Source organism: Aspergillus pseudoviridinutans (genome assembly GCF_018340605.1).
Source record: "Aspergillus pseudoviridinutans IFM 55266 DNA, scaffold_7, whole genome shotgun sequence".
NCBI lineage: Eukaryota > Fungi > Ascomycota > Eurotiomycetes > Eurotiales > Aspergillaceae > Aspergillus > Aspergillus pseudoviridinutans.
The window spans coordinates 781,888-797,969 of NW_025091287.1; the positions used below are offsets into that span (position 1 = coordinate 781,888).

At 48.8% G+C, this 16,082-nt stretch overlaps 4 protein-coding genes across 4 annotated transcripts; 3 read left to right on the forward strand and 1 right to left on the reverse strand.

Annotated features, from left to right (window-relative positions):
* Positions 1 to 2,313: 2,313 nt before the first annotated feature.
* Asppvi_009602 (uncharacterized protein) lies at positions 2,314 to 3,473 on the forward strand (the record flags this gene model as incomplete). Its single annotated transcript, XM_043305452.1, has 3 exons — positions 2,314 to 2,500; positions 2,552 to 2,622; positions 2,685 to 3,473. The coding sequence occupies 3 exons, from the start codon at positions 2,314 to 2,316 to the stop codon at positions 3,471 to 3,473; spliced, it is 1,047 nt and encodes a 348-aa protein (XP_043161387.1).
* Positions 3,474 to 4,118: 645 nt separating this feature from the next.
* Positions 4,119 to 5,427, reverse strand: Asppvi_009603 (COP9 signalosome complex subunit 4; the record flags this gene model as incomplete). Its single annotated transcript, XM_043305453.1, has 2 exons — positions 4,119 to 4,148; positions 4,198 to 5,427. The coding sequence occupies 2 exons, from the start codon at positions 5,425 to 5,427 to the stop codon at positions 4,119 to 4,121; spliced, it is 1,260 nt and encodes a 419-aa protein (XP_043161388.1).
* Positions 5,428 to 6,771: 1,344 nt separating this feature from the next.
* Positions 6,772 to 8,079, forward strand: Asppvi_009604 (transcription factor IIF subunit TFG2; the record flags this gene model as incomplete). The annotated part of the gene is made up of 4 exons (XM_043305454.1): positions 6,772 to 7,035; positions 7,107 to 7,374; positions 7,429 to 7,625; positions 7,684 to 8,079. The coding sequence occupies 4 exons, from the start codon at positions 6,772 to 6,774 to the stop codon at positions 8,077 to 8,079; spliced, it is 1,125 nt and encodes a 374-aa protein (XP_043161389.1).
* A 439-nt stretch (positions 8,080 to 8,518) lies between these two features.
* On the forward strand, positions 8,519 to 10,164 carry Asppvi_009605 (CCCH zinc finger protein; the record flags this gene model as incomplete). Its single annotated transcript, XM_043305455.1, has 5 exons — positions 8,519 to 8,564; positions 8,621 to 9,190; positions 9,245 to 9,356; positions 9,408 to 9,463; positions 9,599 to 10,164. 5 exons carry the CDS (start codon positions 8,519 to 8,521, stop codon positions 10,162 to 10,164), a joined length of 1,350 nt encoding a protein of 449 aa, XP_043161390.1.
* Between the last annotated feature and the right edge of the window lie 5,918 nt (positions 10,165 to 16,082).

The following is a 16,082-nucleotide window of genomic DNA, read 5'->3' on the forward strand; positions in this document are numbered from 1 at the left end:
ATTAATTGAAAGTGAAGCCATGTTCTGTTGTAGATACTCCATAGATAAAATGGCAATAAGGAATGGTCTTCAATAATCATATCTGTGTCTGCATATCATTCCAAAAGAAAAGCATAGCCCCTCGAAGGGAATGTGGTAAACACGTGCTGGAGCTTGAGCACGATCAACTCTCTGTTTGCTTTTTCCCCAGTCTCCCAACATGGACGTTTTAACAGTAGCCAGAAAATTGGCGATAGTCGAGCCCAGCGCTGATCAGGAACAGTTTTGGTGTCTCGCAGAGGGCAAGACATTCTTCTAATGGCCGATAGAATAGATCTCCCTGACTATTGAATCTTGAGGAGGGATATGTTTTAGAGACTCGGTGTAAATCCAGCAACCAAGCATCAGCCCCATCCGGGCTTCTCTTTCTCTTCCTCCTTCGACTCGATTAACTCTCAATTAACCTTCTAGAGTATCGTGGGCGTCGATCTTGCCGGACGATCCATGGTTATGAGCAAATGACGGGCTCCTAAACCTCGGTAGTTGGACCCAGTTACCCACACCGAATGGGGCGATGGCGTACGTCGTTCGCCGACTGCCAGGGAGAAAGCGATCCGCTACCCATCTGTTCTGTTCACGCAAAACGTGAGCTGCATGGCCCCCAAGCGAATGAGAACCGTGAATAGCGCCAAGGTTCAATAGATGTCCCTCTTAGTGGAGCCGAGCACTTGAGGCATTCAGAGAAGAGTGGAAGCTACTCCGGCCTCACGGATCGTGAATTCGTGATGAGAGTCGCGAATGGAAACCATGTCAACCAATCATGAATATTGCATCATTTCGTGATGGTGGGGCAGAGAGTACAATCAATGTCAGCGGTCGCTGGCTCGCAAGGTTCAAGTCGAAAGCGCTTTTTCCAGATGAAGAGATGATTGTCTTTTATCAGATGTGCCTGACTACGACCTTGGTATTTGGTAGGTGCTCGAGTGGATCAGTGGATAACATCATAAAGAGACTATTGATTCTCTTTTTCCCTTTTTTCTCCCCTCACAGATTGCAGATCATCAACTTCATGCATGGGATCAATTTGCCTCACTGCCAACCGATCCGAGTTTTATCCCGCGGACAGGAGCAAGTGAAAACTGTTTTAGGAAGGACCCAGCCTTCCTCCCAAAGCAGCAGCACCATTATCATTCCACGTGGTAAATCACACATCGGGGTGTGATGTGGTGTGATGTCGGAATCAATGATCAGACGGGCCTAGCCAGCAGCGTCCCTGAAATGACTGTGCAATCTCCTGCTGTCCAGCATCATTCTGATATCGAGCAATGGCAATCCTGTGGGAAGAGGTAGAGTCTGACATGCATGCCGGTTTTATAGATCCCGGCGCCATGAACCCAGTGGCTCTTTCGGCATTTCCTTTCCTCAGCTCGACAACGAGGTCTAACTTTGCCCATGAGGATCGTGTTGTTCGAAAATAAGAAGCATATCTACACAGTAATAGGTTACATTCGGACTGCCGGAGGGGGTCCTGAATCGTGGATGGACTTTCTACTCGCTTGTTGATCTTCCTACCCCATGCAGCGGTGGAGCCAATATTTTCCACTGCCACGAGGGTGCCTGGTTCCTGACTTCTTAGTTTCGATAAGAGGGACGGTTCATCAATAATTCACCCATTCCTGAGAAATGTGACCCTGTCAAGCCTTGCTCATCCCCACTGCTGAGTTTCTGTCGAGGCCAGTCACAACCATGGATGCACCATGGAGAGTTGACATCTGCTCTGATCTAGTGTTTTCATTGCCTTAGACTGGCGCATTTACTTGATTTGCTACAGGATATTGGACCACTTTTGCTGTGTGCGCTCGTCCATGGCTAGTGGATCGTCCTTGCAAATCACTTAACAGTCGCACGGATCAGGAAGGAGATGATGCTGCAGTATCTTGTTGGTTCCTGAAGACCCATCTGTACACTCTGCCCCATTCACCTATCCAGTGATACTGCCAGTGCCAATATGAAATAGACTACATAAAACACGGTGCATTATTTTCTCCCGACCTTTGCTCCTTTTCCTTCCCAAGATTCCCGTCTTCCTCCAGCCAGTCTGTAACAGCGATATACGGCTGCTGTCTGTCCTGGAGTTATACATCCTGTCATTGAACTTACTTTTCTTCGTCGTTCCTTTTTGCTAGTGTGCATTGCTTGATAGTCGTGCATGTTTCCATAACGCGACTTCAATCTGCCCTGACTACGGTCGTCCATTCCTTGAAATCACAACCCCAGATCGATCTTGACCCTACTGAAATTATCATCCTTACCGGTTACCATAGTCAACTCAAAATGGCGATTACTTCTAGAGGGAAGAGTATGATTGCCATTGTGTCGGTGTTAGTCGGCCTCTCGGTACTCGCTGTCATCCTCCGTGTCTTTGCGAGAATCAAACGGAGAGTCAAACTTGGAGTAGATGATTACTTATGCTTCTTGTCTATTGTTATGTTGATTGCCATGGAGATTGAATTGGTCCTCTGTAAGTCCTATCCCGCCCAGCGTTCAAACCAGTGCTCATCGCATATGACAGGGGTCGCCATTGGAGGCAATGGGCAACATCAAGCAGATTTGGACATGGAAACGATGATGAACTTCGGCAAGGTCAGTAACACATTTTACTTTGTCACCTCCTTCCACCTGTCTTGCTAAGTCTTGCCGGTTAGATCTTCTTGTCGAATCAGTTCACCTACTTCATACTATGTCCTGCTATCAAGATCTCCATCATCTGCTTCTATCGTCGGCTATTCAACACAAAACGTTTTCAACTAGTGACATTCGCTCTCAATATCCTCATCGCCTGCTGGGGAGCAGGTATTTTCCTTGCTTGTGCCCTACAGTGCCGTCCTCTCAGAGCGTACTGGGACAAAAGCATCGACGGTCACTGTTTTGACGGGAACAAGTTCTTCATCGTCAACCAGGCCTTCAACGTCATCATGGATTTCATCATATTGGCCTTGCCCATTCCCATGATCTGGGGCCTACAAAGGGCATGGCAGGACAAGCTTGCCTTGAATGGAGTATTCGCCCTAGGTGCCTTTGTCTGCTTCGCTAGTATCTACCGGATCGTCGTGCTCTTTTGGATCAAAACATCCGATACAACCTTTACCGTCTACCAGGCCACGCTTTGGACGCATGTCGAGCCGTCCATCGGGCTTATCTGCTCTTGCCTCCCCATCATCCGCGGGCTCTTTCCGAAACTCAAACTGTCCGGTAGCCGCAAGACCACAGCTCCTTACTACATCAAAACCGACTACACTGGCTCTCAACTCGCCACTCTGTCCAGCCCGAAGTCCCCTGCATCCGCCTACTTTAAGATGGAGGAGGGTCTCATTTCCCGAGCCACTAGCGACACGGAGGTCTCGCCGGACGATTACCTCAGCCCTAAGGACATTGCAGTCCGAACGGATATCAAGATCAGTCAGGACGCTGCGTCTCTCAGATCACAAACTTGAGAACTTGTGATTCTTTACGCCGACATATACTCAGTCAAGGAGAGTAATTAGCTCCTTCCGAAAGACATTCACGGACCAAGTTCTGCCGTCCTGTCCAGCGTCGACAAACTAGGAGTCCTCTCCAATGTTTCGCGGACTGTGACACTCAGAACTATGTAGTCCGCCTCCCCAGATAGCGAGGAACCAAAATGTCTCGCCCCTCTCCATCACAGCTCCCGGTCCGGGCCCTCGATTCGTGAGGTTTTGTCGGCCTTGACTCCGTCGGAACCAAGTATTGCCCCCGACGCTGGTGGTTCACCTCGAGCCAATATGATCCTTATACCCAAATGGGAACACTCCTTGGTTGACGGCAATCTAGAAGTAGTATATACCCGTCTGTCTGTCTCTCATTATATCATCAACATCGGTTATTGTCACTTCTCCCCACTGTCCTTCATTGCCATGTATCTCGATACCCACTAGTCCCTCGTTTTGAGCGGACCGATGACCTTCGTTTACCTAATTGTGATGCATAGCAAGCTTATAGGTGCCTAATGCATAATATATTAAGCCTCATGGATCGAATGCACTGAATATCTTTCAATAGAAGTGTAGATAATATTGCTCAAATTCATTGTTCGTCAAGATGCTCCCAGCTCCACCGCTCTATCGCACTATCTGTCCCACAGCAAACTCCTAAACACCATTAGCCACCGGTCGTCTACCAGACTGAATGAGCACATACCGGAAACGCATCTGTAATACTAGCTGCAACCCGTTCCACATCCTCTGCGAGGCCCTGCACCCCGGCATCCCACTGTCGGATATGTCGTCCCGTTGCAGTTGCCGAACCGCCCTTGCTCGAGTCAAAGTAGATCACACCAGCGATTTGGTCAATGCTACCGTTCAGTCGACCTTGCTCGACCATTCGCGCCGCGTAGGCCTCCGCCTTTTCGCCCGCCGTCATGTCTCCGCTCTCCTTGAGACCCAGAATCACACCCAGTGCGTCCGTTGTGATGTTCTCGTAAAGCTTACTGGCAGCGACCAGGTTATGTTCGACGACAGCCTTGTCAAGCACTGTGGTGCCGTCCGCCGTCCGAGCCAATTGGTGTGGAGCTAGTCGTTCCGAAAAGGCAGCAATCTCAGCTGGATCCAGGAGCCTATCCAGGAACATCTTTTCAAGAATCCCGAACTCCTCAACGGAAGTCGCACGGTCGTCCTTGTACAGTGTTGCGAGAATGCGAGAGCGTTGCGGTCCCGCCGGCGCAAGGACCGCACACCGAATCGCAGCAGCAAGCGCCTGTAGCCGATCGCTTTCATCCACCCCACCAGCCAAACTGACGTTGAAATATTCCTGGCTCGCATCCAGGAACCGCCGTCGCGCATCGAGGATCCGGGCCTGAGACAGCTTGAAATGGAGCTTCAGCTCGTGGTCCTCGATCTTGCTAGGCAAGTTCTTGATCTTGTTCAGGAACCCTTCTGCGCTGGTCGTATCGTCCTCCTCCAGGTATAGTCGTACAATCCGGATCCATAGCCGCACCTTGGCAGCGTCCGAGACGAGTCTCTGGGAGCTGTCGATGTGGATGCCTTGTAGTGCCCGTGCGGCTGCCGCGTAATCCTCCTGGGACTCGTATGCGTCCGCGAGAATTTCACGGATCTGGGAGTCTTGCTCCTCGACAGATGAGGAGCGAGATTGGAGGAGTGTTACTGCGTGCTGGCCGACTTTGATCTGCGTTTCTGGGGTGAGTTTCTGKAGGACGGCGATGAAGGAATCGAGGAGCGGTCGGGCCGCTACGATGCTGATTTCTTCGCTGAGTACCGAGTCAAGATAGTAAATCAGATCTTGGCCAAGCTCATGCTCGGATGATGTGGATGTGATCTCGGAGAGAAGGTTGTTGTACTGCTGGAGCTTGGTCTGTGGGTTGGTGGACGACTCAATCTCCGCGAGTGCGGAGGCGATCCTCTGAGATGCCATATGGAGCGTGCTCGCTGCTAGAACGAAGTGCAAGCTTAATCTAGTCAATTAGCTGGTTCAATATCAGTACAATTAGCGAGCAGATGCGAGAAGAAGAGCGCTTGATGGGTTGAAGGTGACGCTTGGCAAAGAGTGGAAGTACGGAGCAGTGATGGAGCTCCGCTTATCGATAAGGCTGGTTGTGCTGAGGAAAGACAACAATACAGCATGTGGAGAGAGAAGAGGAATTAAAGCAGTGAGTAAACGTGGAAGAATACAAATTCATAGCACACTATGACTCGATCTGAGGTAATTTGTTCAGATCAAATTCTACTTTGCAATTTCCCGCCCTATGTTCCATGCAGGCGAACCTTTTCAGTGTCTATCTTAGCTTTAGCTTTGTCAAAACCCGTGTCTGTATGGATGTCCCTCTTCTGGCATTCTACAAAATACTGGTAAGAATGTTCTCTCCAAAGACCTGCAGAATGCTGCACTCAAGGCAGACTGAACCATTCAGCCGAATTGCAACCAGGCTCCGGCACACTAGCATCCCCTAAGCTAAGGTCTTCCCCTGTGACTTGCTGCGAGATGAAGTTCTCGTTGACTCAATTATTAGCAAGGAGGCACACTCTGAGCCCACCGTCCAGTGTAAGTACCAGAAGCCGAAGCATACAAGCAAGAAAATCACGAAGATCCTTTAGAATCGACTTGTGTTTCACTAAGCGGACGTGTTCTCACAAGTGGAATCATCTCGCGTTGTGACAGGATATCAACTAGGTCTTAGAAGCCGATGCGATGGATCGTGGGAGCCTAAATTCCACTTGAGAACATTGTCTCATCAAGAGACGCAGAGGCAGAATGGGAAAAGACTGCGGCACCTGAATAATGTATCAGAGGGAGTAGACAGGCGCAGTGCATTATTGCTGCTCGCATGACAATGGTGCATAACAACACTGCTCGATCCCTGGCGAGCTTATCCATTATGCTGAGTGGACGTGCCTCAGCTAGCCATGATTAGCAAGCACCGTAATATATGCATCCATGCTACTGCAAAGGACGTTCAAATGAAGCTGGATAATGGGTGGTTGATTGCAATGTCCATCGAGGGGTTTGTTTTTGTGTCTTTGTGGTCACTGGTCACAATAGCGCCACCGCCTTCGCGGACCCGCTCTTCGGCAGCTTCCTCTGCTCTCAGCGGCTGCATAGCGACAAGCTTCAACATCACGTCACTTGAGCCTTCGAAACCCTATACCAGGCCTTGATACATTCGCACATTTCTCACGATACACACGGTCGCATGATTTGATATTGCTCGCTGGAGGATTTTGAGAGTCTCACGCCTTTGCTCGAGGAGGATTCGGCATAATGTTTGCCCAGGTCAAGCCGGACCCAGACGCCCCGACGCCTTACATCAAGCCCGACCCCGATAATAAAGACACGGTTCTTGCTGATATCGACGAGGATATTTATGATGATGATGGGGACCTAGATTTTTCAAACGCTGGGCAGAATGTGTGGCTTTCGCGCATTCCGCGATCGCTCTGGGAGCATTGGGCGAGTCTCGACGACGATGAAGAGATACAGATTGGAACGATGAGAATAGAGGGACCGCCKAATGATATTAAACGGGTAAGCTCTGAACGTCATTTCAGTATAGTTCTTCTCGTTTCTGGCTCGATCGTAACAAGTGTTCTCTGTAGGTCAGTGTTCGTCTCAACGAACGAGAAGACAATCGCGATATTCCCAAAGACTACATACTGCAGCGACAGACCATCAACACGGGAAACATAACATCGCATGCGACACAAAACACCTATCTGTTCACAGAAAAAGACGTACCTGGTCAAGAAAATCGCATGGTGGTTTTCGGAGAAGCGCGGTCAGCGTTATACGAAGCCATGAAGCGCGATGCGAGGAAAAAGGAGCGCAGGAAAAAGTGGGAGCCGTATGTGCGGCGAACGGTGCCTAGTACGTCTATATTTGTTCTTGGAAGTGAGAAACACTCTACTGACACTACAGCAGAACAAACCGCCCTCGTAGGAGGCGTCAGCGAAGAGTTTAATTGCCTCCCAGTCGAGAACGAGGAATTCCGACTATTGTCGGAAAAGAGAGCCCTCGAAGCACTCAAGCCCAAACGCGAAACCGTTTTCATTGACAAAGTCCCAGGCAAACTTCTCCAGGCGAGAAATGTGTTGCCTGGAGAGAAGGGCGCCTTTGTGGTATGTTTTGATTGGATTCAATTGACTTCTTCGACGGTTATACTAATGCGGAATGCAGCAAGCTACGAAGCCGGTCAAGGCAAAGGCCCAGGAGAACAAGACCACACGTATGCCGCAGAACGAACTACTGGATCTTATTTACCAGTGCTTCCGCGAATACAGATATTGGCCTTTTAAGACGCTCAAGGCGAGACTCCGACAGCCAGAGGCATATCTCAAGCAGACCCTGGAGATGGTTGCGCATCTGGTCAAGTCCGGCGATTTTGCCATGACCTGGGAACTCAAACCTGAGGCCATGGAGAGCAACTATGCAAACGCACTGTCCTACGGGAATGCGAAGGAGGAGCTTCCTCCGGGAACCGACTACAACTTTGACGACGTTTCTGAAGACGAGGCCAATGCATCTGGCATGGTTACTGATAACGACGAGATGAAATTTGAGGATGTTGTCTAAGAAGTGAAGTTCTGTAGCATAAGCAAGGTCATGGCGTTCTTTTGGGGTTTCTAGGCACATGTAAAGGACGTTTGGAGTCATCTACTCTGGTATCACATAGCTAAGATCCACCGTCAGACTGGGTGGTGCAAGTGTGAATAAAATATATCATTCTCATAGTGTGACATAAAGCTAATTTGCATAAATTAACGTTATCCTAAGCAATATCTCAAGGAGAAGTGAAACAGCCACGAACTGCCACCCCTCAATAGTAGGGAGAACTGGAGCTCTCACGTGACCGGGATACCGCCACAAGCTGATCATGTCATGGACCTACCTTCCCCAGAGTGAAACATGAACACTTAACTTTTCCTGCAACTTCCCATCGACTAGTAGAAAGATAGAGTCTTGAGCATATGTGCACAACTGACTTTGGCCTTTCTGATACAGCTAGACCAACATGACAGAAGACCAAGAGTTGATGGCTAAGATCAGCCAGCTAGCTGGTGAGCTTCCTCACTACTATCAGCTCATTTCCCTACCGCCAGCTGATCCATTCTAGGCCAGATCAACAGGCACAAAAACCAAGCACCTGAGGCACAGGCACATCCTGGCAGCGAGCTCCATGCTGGTCCGTACGTGTCACGGCACACCCGCGCGCGTGCGGGATGGGCGCCGTATCGCGGACGACCATATGGACGCGGACGTCCTGCAGCTCCCCATCGCCACCGTACTCTCGTCCTCAATAACGCGAACTCAGGGAACTCAGCCGGCTCGACACCCGGACCGACAAACGAGAATGTTGGCGAATCGGGATCGGCGACGCCGAACGGCTGGGTTGCAAAACGCGACCGTCATATGCAGTTGATCAACTCGGCTATTTACGATAAGGAGGCACAGGCCAGAGCGAAGGCGATGGAGCAGACGCGCAAGGCCAAAGCCGAGAAAAAGACCCGGATTGAGCAGGCCAAAGTTCTACGTTACGCGCAGGGCTTTGGCAGACCTCATCATGCTACTTCTGTCGCCCCTCAGGTTTCTGCCACCACCCAACCCCAGGGTGAATACCAGGTCTATCTGAATGATATCCCTTTCAGAATTGCAAAAGGCGGCAGTAAACTGGTTCGCGTATCTGGTGGGAATCCCTTCTGTGCTGCCGCGGTCAGAAGGACTGGCTTACCTTTAGTAGACGACCCGAATACTGCCAACATCACACCAAAGAAAGTAACGGTTGCTGGTGTGACTTTTGTCAGGAGCAAGAACGGAAACCTTCATCGTCTCGGAGCGGTGACCTCGAAAAGGTGATGTTTGCGATATCTTCCAGGAGCGTTCAGAACTCATAGTGATCACAGAAAACCGACAGCAGTCAAGAAGAGAAACGAGCTCTGCAAGCGATTTACTTCGACGGGTACCAACACTTCCCCAACCAGGCTTCCGCCCCTTCTTCTATTGATTTTCCGCAATCTTACCTTCTCTCCCTTGTTCACGGTCTATTTCATTACTATTTGAGCTGTCAGGGCTGATCCGATCTCTCTACATTTAGGTGCCTGTTACAAAGGACCATCATGTCTCTTCATTCACGATCCGAACAAAGTCGCCATTTGCAAGGAATTTCTGCAGACTGGTAACTGCGACGCTGGTCAAAATTGCGACTTATCCCATGAACCATCGCCCCACAGGTCCCCTGTTTGTGTGCATTTTCTGAGAAATCGGTGCTCGAATCCAGATTGTCGATACTCCCATGTGCGAGTGACACCTGGCGCACCCGTATGCAGAGATTTTGCAAACCTAGGATACTGTGACAAGGGCGCTGAATGTGAAGAACGACATGTTCACGAATGCCCAGATTATGCCGCCACCGGCGTCTGCAATAAGAAACGCTGTCGCCTGCCCCATGTCGATCGGGCTGGCCAAATTCGAAAGAATGCCGCGACTAAAGCAGATGCCGTGGACGAGGAAGAGTCTGACGAGTCAAGCGAGGAAGAAGAGTATGACGCCATCGATTCAGATGACGTTGACTCTGACGACCTCGAGGATGAGCCTGAATACGTTGGAGCTGACAATGGCGAGCAGGAGCTCTTCCAGCAACATGACTTCATCCGCTTCTAAACTGTACATGCTAACACTCTCTTGCACATATGCGCAAACTTCGTAAATGAGGACTCGTTGATTCGCACTGAGCGACTCACGATGGGAGTGAGTGATCCCATCTTATCGATCAACGTAATTGGTTGGACCTTTGTGTTTCTCATTATGGCTCATGAGGGTCTTGTTCAGTGGGCGGAAGACGATACCCCTTAGTATAGCTTCATGGTTTTTCACAATTCAGGACGACGTTGACCGGCGGCCTCTCCATTGAGATTTCTTGTTAGTTCGGGTGGGAGGATACTTGTGGTTTGATACATGGTTACAGTAGTATAGCCAACAATGGAAAGGTTGCTTGTTCTTGGCTACATGTTATGCTTCCGACATCTTCTCTTAAAGCAGTTCCATAAGAACCATCAAAGCAAAGTCGAATGCTAGGCCCTTTGTGCGATCATCTGAAGGGATCTCCTTGCCCTCCCCAGACTCTGGGAAAACGGCTACTATCCGTCTTCGTACCCCAGACATTTGCGAAGGTGTGAGTCATAGACTGATAGCAACAGTAACAGAGTCAGGTACCCAACTCATACAAGTGGGTAGAACCATATCATAGAAACAGAGCTGCAGGTATGGAACAAATGAGAGACCCAACCACAGGTCACGACTCCATAGCCCCCACAGCCATCACAGATCCACAGTACATATAACAACATTTGTGCCTGAACAAGCAGCGAACCCCGTCTTTGAAGCTGAAACCTGATACCTGTCTGAAAAGAGACCCACTGAAGATACGGAGTTCTGAGTACAGGCAATTCCTTTGACAAATCAACGCCATATCGTCATTTTAATTTCACTCGCACAGACCGACCACGCTGCACAGGATTCGATATGCTATACCAGGCCGTGCCATGCCAAGCCATTCCGGGACTAGGAGTTGTCCTGAGGCCTTTCCGTACCTGAGTATGCAGTATTACTGAATCTCGTTTGTATCCATCTGACGTGCGTACGGAGTAATCTACAAGTTGTGATTGTGGTTAGTAGGGAGTTCTTCAGCTACACCGATCTTTCGGCGGGTACTGTGGGATGAGGAGCAGTTTGACTAGTCTCGTAGCTGCGTTGACCGCCAAATACGGAGATTGGAAGCTGATGTATGTCCTTTGTCTATGTAAACTGACCGAGAGTCGATTCTGGTTCTAATCGGTGGTGATGCGCAGAGCAGTGAGAAATAGAATTGGAGGAGCTACTGGTCTTGAGATTGGGAATGTGCGTCACGCTTGATTTTCAAGGTGAAGAATACGGCACTACCGAGGCGCAGCTGATAAAAAGTAAATTAGGAATTGCATAGATAGAGATGACGTTGCCTCGTCTGAAGCCTTGAGAAGTACTCGTCAGGGAGGGATGTCCATATGCTTATGTTTATAGAGTCGCGCCGTCGCAGCCGCAGCAAAGGCAAATTGTGAGTATCGTTGCAAAAGCTGCTCTTGAAGAATGCAAACCAGCATCTCCTAAGCCAATCTCAGGGAGGGCAATCTGGACTCAAGATACCACAATTGGTATGATATCTTCGGCTCAAGCAGGACATAAACCTGGCTCGATACGGTGATGAGGGTCCGAAAGAACCTCAGCAGTCTTCAAATTGGGAGTCAGATGATGATCGATATGCGTTTCATTGAATGCCCAGCTAGGTGTGTATGGGTTTCATTTCATGGCGAGCAGTGCTGAAAACGCACTCCGTTGAGTACGGCCCTAGGCCGGAAGGTTATCTTCTGGCCTCACTTCATCGTTCTAGAAAAGCGCAAGGGCGAAACGGACACTGTGGTTAATTGGCAGGGAGTAATCTAACGAGATGTATCTTGCCTAATATGCCCTGTCGTTCATAGTACGATTGAATGGTCAAGAGAAGAAACAGGACTACGTTGGCCGTAGTATATTCGGATTTACTATGTATGATACTACTTTCAAAACACTAGCCTTAAAGGGACGCTGCGTACGCCTATAAAATCAATTCACTTGCTACGTGCTTCATAGCAATTTCGGGCTCTCCACCGAGTCTCGTTGTTGCCCTGTAATTGGGTCGATCCTGCATGTACACCGCCAGAAGGGCGACATCCGGCTCGTCATCGCCGACAAGCCGCAAGAAGGCCATATCCGGCGATATCTCATTTCCTGTATGGGAAAGGAAGACGAGGGCTTTCTGAGAAAGAGATTGAGATTTACACGTGAATTGCCAGGTGCTGTAAGGTTTCATGTGTTGAACTTGAACTTTAATGGGTGGAAGATCCGTTGGATTTGATTCCACCCGCGTTTCTCAGGCTCCTTGAACAGTTGATGAAGTCAATCTTTCAGGATAGGATTTGGATTGATTGCTCTATTGTAATGGAGAAGGTGAGACTCGCTGTTTCAACCTTCAACTGCCTGTTGTCTGCATGATAGCCTTTCTCTCTCAATTGTAGCACGTGGAATGTACTTCAGCCTTATTTCGGGGTCAATGTTCACGGACAGCGTGTATCAAATGGCCTCTAGTAGCGTCTTGGTCAAGGTGTCATTTTGTCGATTCAAGGCCGGCAACAGGAAGAGCGTGGCATTGACCAAGAATAGTCGACTTGCGCATCTATCTACTCCACGCTGTTCACAATCGCATCACCTGGTCTCCATCATAGCTTCTAGCATCATGTATGATACCTGAAACCGCAGCTAGCTGTTGTGCTTCCGTATTCGGAAATGGAGGAGGAGACGGTGCTTCGAGAAGAGTGAGTCATACTTGCTCTTTTGGGCTGTGGAGTCCCTGATTCTGCTCCATCTCCTTGATATGGAGACGCATGCTGCCATGCTATACGCCAATAGGCTGAAAGCCAGGCTGATGGAATAGGGTTGCTGGCAGAAAGTGGGCCTGGACACCGCTACCCGTGGACAATTCCTGGGTGCCAGTGCTGAAGTGGATGTAGGTCGGTTCATGTTCCTCTCAAATGGTTCCTGAGAGGCGGGAATTTAGAGTGACTTGATTTCAAGGCGTTTTGGCCAAGCTCTTCCTAGATCAGCAATTGTGGCATACCAGACCCGATTAGACTTTCTATCACAATGCCAGTCGGGGGCTTATGGACGTATGCACAGGACTTCTGTTCTTGAAAAGCCGAAGTGCCAGTAAAGAGCTCATGAGAACGACTAGGTAGAGTCACAAGCCACATACCAGCAATGAATGTATCGCATGTCCCGGGTTCCGATCACCAGTTGCAGGCGGGATCTGCAGGACATACAGTAAGGGCAAATTTGCGATCCATAACGGAGTAGAGACTGTCCTTATGAGAGAGTATTGCGAGATTATTGTTAGGATTGACATGAAACAAGCTGATGATTAGCTATTCGGTCCCTCATCAACAGTCAGGTTAGCCAAGTGGTTCGAGAGATCGGACGAGAAAATACACTTCGACCCAAAGCTCGCCTTACTTCTGCATGAGAACCAGATTGATGGAACTTGTGGCAGTTCAGAGAAGCCCCTCCTAATGGCATTGTGGTGAATTTCCCGAATCCCGCGCCGCAAAGCAAAGGTGCCTTATTCAAGTTAGATTTCAGCCGGACAAAGTATGTTCAATCGATCAGTCAGGCCAATGTTTTAACTAATGCTCATCCACGCTAATGTGGATGTGGACAGACTCAAGAAAGGAGTCAGCTGCTACAAGGAAAGAAACTCAGAAGGGCCGTTCGTGTAGGCTTTCGGCGGCCAGGCAGACTTACAAGATACGGGGTAAAAAAAGTAATCATACAGAATCACATAACATTAGGAGCTTGCTTACGCAAGATGCACAAGAGCAGTGCCTAGGATTGAGCGTGACCATAGGTAGGTAAAATAATGGCAAAGTCTGTGCTGCCAATAGAGAGAGGATCGAATCCGATCTGTCTGTGCTTTCCTGCATCCGCTCTGCTTCCGCGGGTGGCCATCTTCCAGTGGAAGAAGCACGGGCAGGTTGCAGCGATACACACAGACAGACAAGGACCATCATCTTGGACTAACCAAAAAGGATCAAAAGAGCATTTGAGTGGATCGTGGAATGAAATTGGGATCAATGGAACCTACCTGCGGGCCGGCCCTACATACTGTTCCAGAATTGGGAAGGTCACCATCTGTGTAACTACTATGGCATCAAGTGTGGCCTTGATGAGTGTAAGGCTGTAAATGCCTCCATACCAATGATAACTCACCCCCGAATTAATTCCCGAAATGAGGTTGGTGAAGCGAGCAATGAGCTCAACGGACCAGGCAGCTGAAGGAGGGTCGACGAGGAACAGCTCAAAGGGTACTTTTGACACGAGGTTGACGTTCTACCCAAATCCTTGGGAAACAGGAACCGAGGGAGCTGCAAACAAGGCCACCTTAGTATCCATAATATTCACTTCCTCAAGGTCCGGGAGGACGTCACACTGCTTGTCGAACGATTGGCCATGCCGTTCTGAAATGAGGAAATCATGATACTGTCTTGTATGACATTCTGTTCATCTGATCAGTGCCTTGTCCCAGGATTCCTTTCCTACCTTGGCATAGATCCGAGTCTAGAACGGTACGGTAATGTATAATTACTGGATCAGATTGAACGTGATTCGCTATCCCGGAGTAAGATAGGTACTACCAGGTATCCACATGCCTGATGCTTCCAGAGCAGCCGACCATGGTAGCGGTGGACGATTCAAACAATCGCTGGTTAGTAAATGATGAGCGCACAGACAATCAACTGTCCTTGGGCATCATCCAAGATCCAGGGCCGATGGGCCCAAGACGGCAATATGCTCTGAATCCGTCTGGCGACTCGCGACGTACCAATGAATTTTCTCCTTCAACTTCTGTCAAAAGAACGAACATTTTTGGTTAGTTTGATGGAACCTATGAAAAGGGCACCATAGCAGACAGTCCCTGAATTGTTTGAGAGACGGAGATGAAAGTGGGGTGGAGATCATCAGCTGTTTTCGCTATACACGATAATGTAATGTTGATAGGCTATCGATAAGCAAGAAGTAAAAAGCATTGACCCCACTCATAGGTAGGTACCTACTTCACATGGGATACCGTCCGTCAGTACATGGGACCTGTGTACCGTACATGTCAGGAGTTGATGGCTTCTGGGGATCTAGAGTCTAGACAACATTTGAAAACAGAATTCATCATGCCTTATACTTCTACTTCCGTAAAGTACGGAGGCTGTATCTTGAATTGAGAGGTACATTAAGTACTCGGACAGACATGTACCGCTTGGTCATTTGGTGGGGTGATCATCACTATTGATACCTACAATTTTTCTTCTCAACGATGGTCCTCATAGTAAGGTACTCCTTATCTAAGTAGTGTGAACCCAAAGTACAGACAGTCCTTTAACTGAGCAACCTTGCGAACTATAGGTTTAGGTCCCCATCAGTATATGATTGCAAAAGGAAAGAATAAGTCATTACCCATCTTGTATGATATCTGATAAACAGTAGTGAGCAAAAAAAAGCAAAAGCACGTTCTCAGAGACTAGAACAAACTGGGAGACCTCTTTCTCAAGCTGGGATAGTCGCAAGGATCTGATTATTCATCCCATAGCGATGCCGGATTTTCCCCCTGCCATCTGCACGTCTGCCCAAATGMGCACGAAGCATCCAATAGCCGAAGCTCGTTAAACTCGGGAACGGTCAGAATTCGTTCTGCTTGTCTTAGACTTTTCCCGCTGACCGCCGGATTTCTCTGGTGCTTGGTTCCTATGGGATTAGGATCACAGGAAGTGGGAGTGCTCCGTAGGAGTGTTTGGATGTGGTGCAAGTAGTACTGAACTCCGTAGTTAGGTAGCTGTGGGATCTATTCAGTAGTTGTTGATGCCCCCGTAACTAATATTATTATCCAGTATTTGTTTAAAGATTGTTTTACTTGCCTTTGCTTATGTCTGATATATTTTTCTTTTTTTTATATATGATACTATACT